The 14,879-nt window shown below is 41.5% G+C and overlaps 1 protein-coding gene across 1 annotated transcript in view; it reads left to right on the top strand.

Annotated features, from left to right (window-relative positions):
• LOC131030431 (replication factor C subunit 1) overlaps positions 1-14,879 on the top strand; it is a 150,232-nt gene that overhangs the window by 105,253 nt on the left and 30,100 nt on the right. The window contains exons 17-19 of the mRNA XM_059219860.1: positions 2,936-2,950; positions 3,577-3,585; positions 7,367-7,397. Coding sequence (XP_059075843.1) covers positions 2,936-2,950; positions 3,577-3,585; positions 7,367-7,397 — 55 coding nt within the window. The remainder of the gene's footprint in view (positions 1-2,935; positions 2,951-3,576; positions 3,586-7,366; positions 7,398-14,879) is intronic.

Raw genomic sequence — 14,879 nt, 5'->3', positions numbered from 1 at the left:
GAATGTTATTTTTTCAAGCATTGAGTCAATCCCATCATAAATCTCACCAATGCAAGGCTTATCCATGTCGGTATAACGAATCATACTCATAATGGGCTCAGTGATACTTAGGAGATATGTAACAAGTTTCCACCATTTCTCATTCAATATTCTCTCCCTAATTTTTTCTGCCCTCTCACTGCTAGTTTGCTTCCATACAGTCCAATTGTTGGTGATCACCATATTGCATAGTGCCACTCTAACTTTCACAAGTCGTCTTAAGACGATTATGTTTGATGCAAAACGGGTCTCAACAACCTATAACACAAATTAATGCCAAAATGATAAAAAAATAAAGCCAAACTTTAAAGAAGAATACACAATATAGCTTACACAATGATATTATCAACATTGAAATTAAAAAAATCAGAAAATGTAAATTTAAATTACTATTTCACTTACCTTCAATAGCTCCAAATTCGAAAAGGATCTAAAAATACCTTGAGACGTGGTGGTTTGTGATGAATATCTGGATGTCCTCAACCTCTGCATGCACATCTCTGATCCATTTTATTTTAGTTCCAATTCTTTGTAGCATAAGATTGAGTGAATGGACCGCACAAGGTGTCCAAAAGATGTGATCATAGCGTTCCTCAACCAACAAACCAGCAGCTCTACAATTTCTTCAATTGTTCGTTATGACTTGGACAACATTGCGGGGTCCCATTGACTCAATGGCGGAGATGAGAATTTCTACAATAAATGGGCCATCTTTTACTTGGCCCTCACAATCCACAATTTTCAAAAACATTGCCCCTTTAGGGGACACCGCTATGACGTTGATCAAGGGACGATTTTTAGCATCTTTCCACCCATCTGAAACAATTGTTACACCTGTCTCAGCCCATGAATCCCTTATGGGTTTCAATGCATCTTCAACCCTCTTCACCTCTTTGTCCAATAATGTTCCACATACCTTCTCATAACCTGGGCCCTTATACCCTCTTGGAGCTTCATTAACACTTTTTATCATTTGCTTCCAATATGGGGAGCGAACAACATTGAAAGTCAACCCATTTGCACAAATGCACCTTTCTATATCTTGGTCAGCAATGTCTCTACTCTCATTTTGAAATGCGGTTTCTAAAGGCCCCTTTGTTCTTTTGTGTTAGAACATAATGTTATTAGGGATCACATCCTTATAACATTTATATATAATGTTCTAATATAAGGTTATAAAACCTTATATATTATATGCTTTATAAGCATATCCCATTTGAAATAATTATAATCTAATAACTATTAGATTATTAATTATTTATAAGTGGGGGTTATTGAAAAGGTGTGACTAGTGAAGTCAACCTTCCTCCTATATTTAAGGAGGTTCTCTCTCATTTGAGAGGTGTGGGAATTTGGAGCTTTTTTGGTGAGTTGTATCACTATGCATATGAGGTATTATTGGCCATGTGGAAGTATTGGAGGAGTGTCCCCAGGTTCATGTCTATTTTATGATAGACTATATTTGTAAGTGTTTTAATTAAATGATGCTTTATGGGGTTTTTTACCTGAAAGGGTTTTCCCCATGTATATCTTGTGTAATGTGTACATTTATGCATGTATGATTCTCATTTCATTTATTTTATATCTTGTTTATAATGATTAGTATCCTAAGATCTTAATTTCTAACATTTTGTGTGTCAAGGGTGGTTCATTTTCACGTTCATTTGTGGAAAAGAAGGGATGGTCTTGTACTACAACATCGGGATTAGATGGGGCTTGCATTCCCTTTGTTTTCTTTGCTGCGGTTTGATTCAATCTACGGGTTTCTCTCTCTTCTCCCTCCTCATGCTCCTTAAAATATTTCATCACTGTCCCATTTCGTATAGGTTTACCATCTTTTCCATGGCATTTTTTTAAGCCTCTTCCTTTTATTCCACACAAATGGCCTACCACCCAATAATATGAACTATTACGTTCAATACCACATCCTTGGCATCTCCAACAGAATCCCCCACCTCCTGGAAGTGGGTTTAAAATGTCAACATACTTCCATAAGGGAGAATTCAGATCATTTCTTTGTTTTGTAATTGTTTGTTCATTGCCAACGGAGGAAGAGGTAGATGCCATTCTAGTTCCTATGGCAAGAAGTAACATAAACATATTCAAAAACAAAAACAAAATAATGAAAAACAATTAATGTTTCATGTTGGACAATTTGTGAAACAAAAATAGTTGGAAAAAAATGTTAAAAAACCTACCGCTTGTAGCCAATGGGAGCTTGCAAATGTATGGAAATGATGTTGCAACACTTGTTGAAGCTTCAAAAATCAGTCTTCAACTCCTCCTATTTGATCTTGGAAGCCAAACTTTGTTCACCCTTTCTTCAATCCGCTGTCAAAAAACTTTTATTTGCAACACAAATGAGGAGAAATGAGCCAAGATTATGTTTTAGAAGTCACTTTTAGGGTATAAAATTGACTTTTTACATGGCGGATTTAAAAAATAATTAAATTTTGCATAAAAAAACCGTTTTGGGCTGCCCAACCGTTCGGGTTCGACCTGGGTCCGCTTAAGTTCGACCTAGTTCAATCTTGGTCCACCTGGGTTTGAACCAGGTCGAACCCCCTCTGGGAAATTCGAACCCTGGTCGAACCAAGGCCGGACCGGACCCGAACTAGGGACCTGTTGGTGTTTGTTTTATCATCTACCAAACATTAGGATAGGATACTTGAAGGCATTCTATTCTCTCCTGAAAAATCACTACTGATTCCAAGGTCTATATGTGCGAACAAGCGACTTTAGTGGAATAGCTTCTTGGGTAGTGTATGCTGAAATTTTCAAGGGGGACTTACGTTTGACAAGTATTCTTTTGAATTGCTGAACTTAGATGGATTTAGCAATTTAGGCTCTTCTTTTTTTTGGGGGATTTTCTGGGATTTAGACTTTCAAAAGAAAGGGAAAAGGGGATAGAGTTCAGGAAGGCTAATCTAATCCTACAAATTCTGGAGACGGTATCAACTGGGTGCTCTCGAGAAACCAAACCTTGCTTCGCCACACTAGGGACAACTACACAAGGCCGGTGCAATCTTCAATGAGTTGTGCTTATGATCGAGATGTTGGGATGCACAGGGGATGGGCTCAGACTAACTTTGCACTGTGAGATGGAAATCACCCATACACCAAAAGTATGAGCGGAGATACACCATCAATTGACACTTATCAAATCCTTCCTTCGAATTAACAACAATGAAAGCAAATCTAAATTATTTCTAAGTAAGTGTTGAGGCAATTGAAACCATGCAAATCATTGAAATAATAGAGATTACAAAGTAGCGCACATGCAATATATTATCTGGAAATGACCTTAAGCAACAATACATCAAAAACCTCACCCTTTTCAAATGAGAGGAGGCAACCTTATATAGCTTCTCAAAAATAAATGAATGGTCGAGATCAAACAGTGATCAAGGGCCAAGATTGAAAGTCCTAAACCCTAATTAGGGTTTCCCGAAATACTATCAGTTCAAGCAAATGAAAGAGTGACAAGTGGTGCAGCTGCTAATTTTACTGAGGTGAGTGGCCACTTTCCTCTTTCAGAGATTCAACGTATCTGGACACCACGAGCTTGACCTCCTCCATGGTGACACTTGGCAAACCGCCAATTTGGAAGTCGACGAGATCCACATCGTCGGCGCATGTAGCAAGGATGCCTTCCCACTCCACTGCCTGGGTGAGGAAGTTGTCATCGATGGAGAGGAAGTTTGCAATCCTAGAAAGATCGCCTTTGTCAATCATCCCTGAATCTTGGAAGAAGCTTGTCTGAATCCTGGCTCTTAGGCTTTCCTTCTGCTAGATCTCTGACGCCACCCGGAATACCTTGCCCAAGATCTCTCTAACCCTTGCCTCTGTCTCAAAACACTTGGTCTCGGATTTCTTCAGGACCTCAATCCGAGTGACCAGAGCATAGTACCACGTGCCGAAGTCGTACCTGTCTCCTGTCTGTATGATGCGTGCATCCACTAAGCTCTTCTTTGACATGCCTTGGATAACCTTTAGGTGAGGGAGTATTTCATTTTAAATTTCATCCACTTCTTCCCAATTGGATGATAGATCCTAGATATGATCAATCAACAAAGAAGTTGCCTCATGCGTTGATAGTAAGTTTTCTACTAGGGTGTCAGCACGTATCACAGCATCTGAAATCCACTCCTTTTCTTGAGTGTACGATCCCTTCATCTCATCATAGTCCTTCATTGATCCCTGTTGAAGAGGCTGTGGTGGAGTAGCTGGGACTTCATGGTTGAGCAGGCTGGTAAGATGGAGAACATACTTCCTCCACTGTTGGTTCTCTTCTTCCACTTTCTTCCTCTTTTCTTTCTCATGAGCCAGCCTTGTCTTTAGAACGTTACAGGAGTCGTCAAAATATTGGATCTCCTGGTCCTGGGTAGGCTTACCCATCTCTATGGTGGTGATCTTGTAGTCATCTGCGGTGACATTGTCCCTATTCTTCCCTTCTTTGGGCACTACTATCTAGACTGTCCTGAAACCGACACTGTCTCTCTGAATCAGGGAGAACTTCCTGGCTGGTTTGGGCGGTTTCGCTGCGGTGGGCTCATTCACCTTCTCCAGGAATGCTGCGGTAGCCTCCTCGGTTGAGTGGACCTCCTTGGGAACCTTGGCCTTTATCCTTGCTCTCAGCCAATTAGGAATGGTTGATTGTTCTAGAGTATTCCGATCAAACTCATCGTCTGCTTCTCCTGGGTTCGCTAGTATGCCATCCAAGAAAATTATAGGGGCTTCATCCTGCCCTCTGTCTGGAGTTCGGAAGACCTTCTCGACCACCTCCTCAACTGCCTAAGAAAGCACTCTTACTTCATCATCACTCACATAAATGTTCATCTGTTGTTCCCCAATTGTACTCTGATCAGGCGCAATGGAAGCAACACTTAGGATGGAGTGACTTTCGTTGGATTCTCTTCTCTCAACTACAGCCCTTTTCCCTGTGCACTTTGTGGAGCTTCCAGCCAACTCCTTTCTCTTTCGAGATCCAACACTTTCCGGATTCCGAGCATCACCGGCAGAGGTACAAGGGTGGATGGACAGAGTGTCATCCACTCCCATTAATTCATAAGTTAGAACCATACCTTTGGCCTTCAACTGTTTTGTCTTTTCAGATGCCCACCACCTTGAGTATTCAACCACTGACCTCATGAGGTCTGCTAGATCTGATTTTTCTCCCTCTGTCCAATCTATCAAGACTAAAGGTTCATTCTTCATTTTCTCAAAACCTGGCTGCTGAAGTTCTAGGCTTTCTTCCACCTGATCGGCAACTTTGAACACTTCCGTTGCTCTCACCATACTTAAAGGAATTCTTGACCAGAACCTCTTCCGGATCTCGAAACTATCGGTTGCATTAGCCCAGTAGTCTTCCAGATCTAGTCTGTGCTCAAACGTTGTCCCTTCGATCTTCTGTATCCTCTGGAATGGATCGAAATCTTTTCTTGCCTTGTATTGGTAAAAGGGATACCAGGCCAGTTCTTTCTCAGCGGTAGCTGCAGCTTGTGATGATGGACATGTTTCCAGCCCATTACCAATTGTAAGTGAGGATGTGCCTGCCTTCTTCTGCTTATCCCTTTGAATCACTATATACTCCTCCAAATGTCTCACAACCTCGAGCAACACCACTCGGTTGGTAGGGTAAGCTGGAAGCTTGTATGGAGGACCAGAGAATCCCTGAATTTGGAGGTAAGTGAACTTTGGATATTGGATGTACCAACACCTGAACCGACCGATGAAGTCCATAGACTCTTGAGAGAGCCTCTGGTGCAGGCCACCTTGAAGGGTCCAGGTAATGTGCATCAGGAAGGCATCATTCACCCTTTTGAAATGGAACTTCTCCTCCATATGGAGCTGGGGATAGCAATCATATACCTGAAATTGGTTCTCCTTGTTCGCAACTTCTCCTCTACAAGTGAGACCTCTGTACTTGTAGGTCCTAGCTAAAGAATAGAACAAGTAAGAACTCATGAAGAAAGTCCTATTTGCCTCCAGATTCCTTAGCTGGCTGTCTAAACTGTTGCCGATCATACGGGCCCAGTCTATCATTTTTACTCCATTGATTATTTCATTAATGAAATAATACATCCAGGGTTCGAATGGAGCTCCCTGAGGATTTCCTATTATTCTATTGAGCAAGACAATCATGTCCCCAATGTCCTCCTTGAAGTATGCTCGCACTAGGCTCTTTCTCTGGAATTTAGAGGTGCCCTTCCTCGGCTTGTCTTTGTCAAACGTAAGTCCCCCTTGAAAATTTCAGCATACACTACCCAAGAAGCTATTCCACTAAAGTCGCTTGTTCGCACATATAGACCTTGGAATCAGTAGTGATATTTTAGGAGAGGATAGAATGCCTTCGGGTATCCTATCCTAATGTTTGGTAGATGATAAAACAGACACCAACACGCCAACTGGTTCTCCATTTTGTTAAGTAGTTCCCTCAGCCTTCTGTTATAAGCGCGCACACTTTCGTTTTTCCTTGTTTGGTGTTGTAAATTTCTGCCACAATTTTGTTGTCATCCTGTAGGAGTTTGATTTCTTCCTCGAAGGCCTTCTTCAAATTGCTCCAAGACGTTTTATGCTGGGCATCGAGGTCTGTGTACCAGTCAATAGCTATCCCTCGCGGAGTGGCCGGGAATGCCTTCACCTAGTAGTCCCGGTCGTCTTGGCCATTGCTACCCATGAAATTATCCACTCTATGGACAAGAGCAAAATTCCAGTTATGTCTTTCAAACTCGACATTTCAAAAGCTTATGATAAAGTCAACTGGTGCTTCCTATTTAAAACTCTCTCAAAATTGGGCTTCAACTAGAAAGTTGTTGACATGATACAGGAATGTGTTTCTACGGTTCAGTTCTCGCTCTTGATCAATGGGACCGCTAGGGGCCACTTTAAAGATGGAAAAGGTATTCGACAGGTAGACCCCCTATCCCATTATCTTTTCATTATGATTGCTGAAGTCTTGGGTAGGAATGTGGTTGATATGATGATCAATGGAAGATTGCAGGAATTCAAGGCGGCTTCTACTATTCCCCCCTCAGTGATCCAACAATTTGTTGATGATACCTTTCTTTTTGGTATATCCTCTGTGATTGAAGCCAAACTTTGGAAGAATTTACTGGCGGATTATGCCTCTACTTCAGGGCAATGTATCAACTATGATAAAAGTAATCTCTTCTTCTTCAACACCTCTGTGGACCTTCAGACTAAAATCCTTTCTATCTTGGAGTGTAAGTCTGCAGCTCTTCCTAGGACTTACCTGCGTCTCCCCCTCATTGTTAAAGAGGTTACCCCTACGTTCTGGAATACTATCCTTGAACGTATACAGAAGAAACTTGCTGGTTGGAAGGGCAAATTCCTTAGTAGTGCGGGTAAGCTCCAACTCCTGGCTGCTTCCCTCCAGGGCATCCTTGTGTACTTCCTTTCCTTGTTGAAAATATCTGGTGCTATAGGGGAAAAGCTTGAGAGGATCCAAAGAGCTTTTCTCTGGACAAGCATGGAGGAAAAGAAACGCCTCTCTTTGGTCAACTGGGACACTGTTTGCTTACCTAAAACCATAGGAGGTCTTGGTATCAGAAAGATAAATGCCTTGAACAAGGCTTTAATAGCTAAAGTGGGATGGACCCTAGCTAAAGGTGAGGCGGACTGGTGTAACATTATCAGGGCTAAGTATTTGGAAAGGGAGCAGTTCTGTTTTAATTTGAGTGCTGGTGACCTACCTCATGGGTCAAAATTATGGAACAACATCTTGAAACTCAGGCATGTTATCAGAGAAGGATTGGAGTGGCAGATTGGGAACGACAGGAAGATTAGGTTCTGGGAAGACTCTTGGTTGGATGACAAACCTCTGGCTGAATCTCGATTCTGCCAAATAATGTATTCCCTAAAGGAGCATTTTGGTGATTACATTCCTGACTACATGGTGCCGGGAAGAGGAAGATGGAAGAACATATCCCTGATCTTTTCTGATCGACCTAACCTGCTACCCATTGCCCGTGATCTGCAAGATCTTATGCTTGAGTGCAGAGTTCCCTTAGCTCCCCAGGAGGATAGATTCATCTGGAAGGGGACCCTGTCGAGGGAGTTCTCGGTCAAGTCTACTTATAGACAACTCCTGAGACCCATTGGTGATGTTGAATGTTGGAGAAAGATATGGAACTCACAGCTTATTCCAAAAGTTAACTTCTTCTGGTGGTCCCTTATGCATGGAAAAATCTTGACCCAGGACAATCTGAAAAGGAGGGGATTCCAACTTCCCAAAAAAAGAATTTTATGTAAAGCTGAGAAGGAATCTATTGACCATCTTTTCATCCACTGCCCCTTTGATGGACACTTGTGGACCATTACTCTTGAAAAATGTGGTATTCAATGGGTTTTTCAAGATAACATTCATCAGTTTGTTATTGGATGGACACCTCCCTCCCACCACTCCTTGATTTTTCAGCTATGGAGGCAGATCCCTCCCCATATCTGCTGGGGTGTCTGGAAAGAAAGAAACACCAAATCTTTAGAGATGCTGAAACCCCCCCGGATAAAGTTTTTTACAATTGTTTCAAAATGCTTATGGATAATATATCAGTGACTAGGTGGAACCCCCCCCCCCAAAAAAAAAGACCAAATGGTTAGCTCCAAACCCCTTTTTGGCACAAATCAAATTTTGATGGGTCAGCCCAAAATACCTGCCAAGTGGGAGGTGGAGTCATCCGTGACCATCAAGGGAATATTGTAGCAGCCTATGCGGGTAACCTGAAGAACCATACTATCACTCAAGTTGAGGGAATGGCTCTCCTTTGGGGTCTGAGATTTGCTACTGCACTTGGTATTAAACAACTGGAAATTGAAGGTGACTCTAAAGTTATTGTGGAAGTTGTCAGTGGCAGATCTATTGCTGGTTGGAAAGTGGATTCTATTTTGAGGGATGCTAGAATGTTTTTGGCTAACCTTGACTGTTTCACCATCCGCCATATCTTTAGAGAAGGGAATGCGACTGTTGACTCTATGGCTGCGGTGGGTAGGCTGCAAAATGGCTTATGATGCTGGAGGAACACTGATCTGCTGCCAATGATCACCAAGGAGATCTTGGAGAAATACAAAACCAAGTCTAATGATGAACCTGTATAATTATCATCAGATGAAGAGAACCAATTTTCAAATTTTGAATTTGGAGGGGAAATCCGCCCATCATGGGTTGGGCTTGCCAGGTAGCTACATATGGCCTTGTCATCAGCTACAAGGGGGGTTAGATAATGATGATATTTATCGATGTAGTACCGATAACGAGAAAGACAATTTTCTAATTATCATCCAGACGAATATCATTGGTGGCGATAAAGGCAACAACTGGGCTCGACTAAATCACATTGGTTGGATTGATGGTTCACATGAGTGTAATAGATTTCGTGATGGTGAAATTTGTTTACACACTACTTGCAATAATTGCAGCGTTTATTGCATGATTTTATTCTAGAGCTGGCTAAGTTTTCTTCTCGACTCTGCCTCTGCTCTGCTTCGTCCTTGCTTCTTTGTTGCCTTGTTTCTCATTTGCTCTTTTAAGCTGGAAGAAACGACCATGGGGGGTGACAGACTAAGACTGGAATTCGACAAAATGGATGAGTTTAAAGCCAGGCCGATGGTGTGGTTTGTTTGCTCGGAAGGCGGGATAGATAAATTTATGGAGAGCATGAAAGGAAACGATGAGAGACTGTCTAAGCAGTTTGTCGCTTCCTGGGAGGATAAAAGGGTTACCATGGGTGGTATTTCGTTCGAAATCAACGAAGAGGTGATCGCTCAGTCGACGGGTCTATCCATGGAGGGTAGGAAATGGAAGAAACAAAGCCGCATTTCAGACACCACCAACCTGAACCAGTTTTTTTGTGATGGGGAGAACCCTGTGAAGAGGGCACACGGCTTCAACCGGGAAGAGCTTCCGCCACCTTGGGACGAGGTCTGCTACATCATAATGAAATATTTCACCCTTGAAGGACGGTATGGGGTCTTCTACTATTATCACCTTCCTTTCCTTAACCATCTTAGGAATAAAGATCTTATCTCCATTCCTTTTTTTTTGCTGCACTCTATGGACTCTAATGTTAAAGATATTGCCGAAGCCAAGAAGAAAGGCAAGGACATTCCTATTCTGCACCAAGGCTTTATCCTCCGCCTCTACAATTTCCACCTGGCCCTTTGCCCCCTCGCACGATTTTTGTCCAGAATGTGCTTGAAAACCAACCCCTAGCCATTGCTGCTGATAAACTTGACATAAGACCTCCTCGGCTCCTTGAACTTGGCTCCTGTAGTAAGAAGAATAAAAAGTGCCATTCGGAGGATGCTAAACCCCTTAAGAAAGTTAGAATCCAAGAAATTGACTCTGATGTGGAGATTACGGATGAGGCTAACACTCCTTGCCGCTCTGTAAGATTGGCCTCCAAATCCCCTGAGAAATCCTTAAGGAACCCCTCCTCATCCCATGAAACTGGGAATTCCATCCCATCTGACAATGTGGTCCTTTTTCAGTCCACCTCGACCCCCCACTCTGTCAGCTCCACACATGCTTCTGAGAGTCCTAAAAATTCCATGAGTCCGGATGCCGGCCCGAAATCCCAGACCACCTCTCCGTCCCCTACTCTCAGGTTTGATAAGATGATGGTGGTGGAGGAAGTGAGTAGCATAAAGGAGGAAGAGGACTGCAAACTGGCGGACTTGGGTAAGAAAGTGGAGGGTATGTTTGAAAACTTGTAGGAAATCACCAGCAGAACGGAGGCCATTGAGAACAAGCTGCAGGACGTCTCCAGGTTTGCTTTGAATGTTATGCACTGCTTGGCGACCACTCTGTGTCTCCTGCAGGAAAGCACAATCAAAGGTAAAGGAAAGGAGGACGAAGACTACAGGGACCTCTTCAAATTCCTCACCAAGGAATGGGCTAGGAAACTCCTCCCCAAGAGGAGCCATGGAAAAAAGAAATAGCTGTTTTTCTATGGTTTGGGTTTCTGGGTTTCTGATTGGCCCTAATGGCCTATCGGCTCATAGTTTTAGTTTCTTGTTATGCTTGAACTTAACTATCCTTTGCCCTGCGTGGCATACCTTAATTAAGACTTTTATTTACCTGGTTAATATGCGTAGAATGATTAAAGTTTTTGATAGAGGAAAGTTTAGGGGGCTGTGATTTTGCTGCTGCTTTGCTGACAGTTGGCTTGCCACTGTTTTTCTTTTTTCTTTACCTAGGTCAGCCCCTTTGTTTTGGCTGCTTTTAATATCAAAAACACGCCTTTGAGTCGTATATTACCAATATCAGTTTGACTCTGAATCCTCAACTTGAATCTTGAGAAAGGATCGTTTCCATTGACCTCATCATTAGGCTTTGTGCACAATTCTGGTTTTGGAACATCCCAAAAGAAGATTTTTCCTTGTAAGACCAGTTCTATCCTCAACAAGAATGTTGGGCCATGCATCTCATCATGCTTTGTAGTCTCATGAATCCTACGTTTTCCTGGTAATGCGAATTCGGACAAGGTGTGTGGATGTAGCTGCGCATTCAAATTCCACCAAAGCTGAAGAATATCAACCTCTTGATCATTTTTGCCATGAAACTGTGACTGCTCCATTGAGAAATCTCTTTTTGAATTTCTTGATTTTCACAATTTTTTTGGATTTTGGATTTTTTTTGCTTTTTTTAGATTTTTTGAACTTTACTACTTTTTTTTGATTTTTGACATATAAGAGATCTAACATATCTCTGATTTGGCACTTGAAAGCTCGTACTGGTTTCGGCTAGCTTGAATATCTTCACTTGTGAAAATGAACGATTTGATGTTCATGCCCTTCTTCTACCGCCAATTTTGTTGATGGCTGTTTTGTGACCATATTAACATAGAATAAAGTTTCCAAAGGATACTTTATCCTCGCTTGAGCAAAATCTCGTGTACACTAAGATTGTTAAAGATCATACAAGTGACTCCAAGGTTCCTACTGCGAATGTGTGACTTTATGTTGGATATGAGCTGGTTTGGCTTGATGTAGTATGCTGGTAACACAAAGGGACTTACGTTTGGATCATTCTTTCACTTCTTTGATGTGACTGGAACTTGATCATTAGATATTGCAATTTCGTGATGCCTCTCTCTTCAAATGAACCTGAAGTATATTGAAAGTAAAAGTGGAAAGGGTTAGAGAATCTATTCTACTCTCGAGGACAATGGTATCAATGGATAGTGCTCGAATAGATGAATTCCAAATAACCAAATCCTACTTCACCAAGATCAACTACATCTCCACAAGAAGTAGTGCAATCTTCCAAGGGTTATGCAAAGAATTTTCATATCGAAATGAACACCATCATAACAAACAATGCACATTCAATGATTGAAGTTAAGCATCCATATAAAAGGCTCAGGCTAACTTTACATTGCAACTTATAATCAATAAGATGCAAAATGTATGAGCCATGGAAATTCATCAAACACCTTTGCATTCTCTATTAAAAGCAAAGTACATCATCTAATAATTGAGAAATTGGAAGAACACCATGCGACAAGTTGAAATAAACATGAATCCACCATATCTTCAATGAAATCAAATTTTATTTCTCCAAGTCTTACAACAATGTCTTCTCCTTCTACTCTACTTCTACTCTAAGTAGCAAGAGCTCTCTGCTTCTAATGACCTAATTATCTAATTAATTATAAATGAAAAGTCAGGGCCTTTTATAGAACTCCTCCCACAAATGAACAACCAAGATTGATTTGAAATCAAGGGTCCAGATTACAAGATTGGAACCTATTGATGTGTCTTTTGTAAACGACCAAACACAGAATAAAATACCCAGAGCTACCTTATCCTCTCTTGAATAAAGTTCCCGAATGCTGAAGATATCGCAGAAGGATCAATTGGAAAAACTTCAAGATTCTGTTATGTAGGTTTTCTACTTGTGGATAAGCTCTTCGTGGTATGATGTGATTTTGCTGGAATCACAAGGAGACTTACTTTCGATGACCTGAATGTCTGATTTGCTGGAATCACAAGTCCTATTTACTAATTGGAAGATAAAGAAATGGCAAAAGATACAAGGTTCAGGAAGTCTACTCTAAGACCTAGAATGCGAGAAGATGGATGAATGACTAGGTGGAGTCCTATTGGGCTGGGTCTCACCATCAGGCTTGAACAATCCGACACCAACTCAGTGCGATCTTCTAAGGGATATTTCAAATATGTCCAAATCGTACACCATCAGATACTGATCATCATTCAAGATAATGCGTGAACAACAGAGGTGTTATGACTTGGGATTAAGCTCGTTCTATGCCAGTTGACCACGCAAGGCGCACTTACAATCAGCAAGAGGCTAGTGGTTTCGACTAGGGGGATTCCATGTGAGTGCATTCAATAACTTCTTTCATTCAATCTAATCATTTATCATCGAAAATGAAGATTCAACAAGAGACCATGCATATTGCGAAGAAACAACACACTTCACCATAACTTCAATGAAAATGGAGTTTATTTACAATCAATGGCAACAATTTCTTGCCTTGTCCTCCTAATCTACTCTAATTGCTATTCTATCAGCTGACTATTCACTATTTCTAACTATTCACTGACTATTAACCTTTACAAATGAGGAGCCAGGGCTTTATATAGAGAACCTTTTACAAACAGACGGCTCTGATTGACTTAGAATCAATGGCTAGGATTACAAGATAGAAACCCTAATTAGGGTTTGTTATAAGAAACTTCCTCAACCAATTAGAAAATTACATTCCAAGGGTGAGGACCAATAGGAAGCAGGGGTAGGTACATCAAAGTTTGTGCCACCTCCAGTAAATTAGGTACATTGAATCTGGTCATGCTGAGGTGGACCAATCCAATTGGAAAAATGATGACTGGGATGCCACCTTGTCTAGTACTCGCTCGTTCCTCTTTTAATATTCAATTTGATGATGCTGAAAAGTTAACTTTGATTAACTCTTCTGAAACTCTCTGCTTCTTCAACGTACCCTTGCATTGACCTTGGTTGATCCTCCTCTGTCTTTAATGTGCTTGATGAACGGTGTGCCTTTCTTTGACTCCCATGTGTCTGATGAGGTTTCCTGACTGCCAAGTCGTCCTTCTCCGGAAGTACACCTCGCCTTGAAGTGCTGGCAAAGCCTTTCTTTGTTATCTTGTGGTGGAATGAGGTCTTGAGGCTAACTTGAACTCCTTGAACACTCCTAGTCATCCAATGTCTCAAAGCATCTTGAGTCTTCCCCTTGTGCCTGTGGAACGTCGTTGATGATGATGGATTGGAAGTGGTTGTCCATGCCCTGGCTTGGTCTTCTTCCATCTGCAAAATAAACCAAAAGATGATTAAGGATACATAATAAATTTATTTAACATAGCATTTTCTACCTTAAATCATCAATAAGAGTTATCAAAATGAAGTTCGCTTGAAATCCTTCCCAGGGATAGGCCCCATAAAATTTTGCCCTAGACCCTGGCCAAGGACAGGACCTATAAGGTATTTCACCCTGGACCCTTTGGAAGGGTCAGGAGCGAAATTTACATTCCAGGACAATTCTATCACTACTTTACTCCAAAATTCCTCCCAAGGCAAGCATATGCTTAATTTTCTCTTCTCCAAAGCCTAGGGATCCATGTCCTGACCTTGGTTATGGGCAAGTTAGGTGAAATTGAGAATTTCGCCTTGGACCCTTTGGAAGGGTCAGGAGCGAAATTCAAGCTTTAGACTTATTTCTTGACTTCCTTCACTTCAATTCACCTAACAAGGCAAGAATACCTCACTCCACCTTCAACCGTGCCATAGGAATCAATGTTCTGGCTTCACTCAAGGAGAAAATGGTCGATTTGGAGAA

Source organism: Cryptomeria japonica, chromosome 4 (assembly GCF_030272615.1).
Source record: "Cryptomeria japonica chromosome 4, Sugi_1.0, whole genome shotgun sequence".
Classification (NCBI taxonomy): Eukaryota; Viridiplantae; Streptophyta; class Pinopsida; order Cupressales; family Cupressaceae; genus Cryptomeria; species Cryptomeria japonica.
This window is presented reverse-complemented; position numbering and strand designations above follow the sequence as displayed.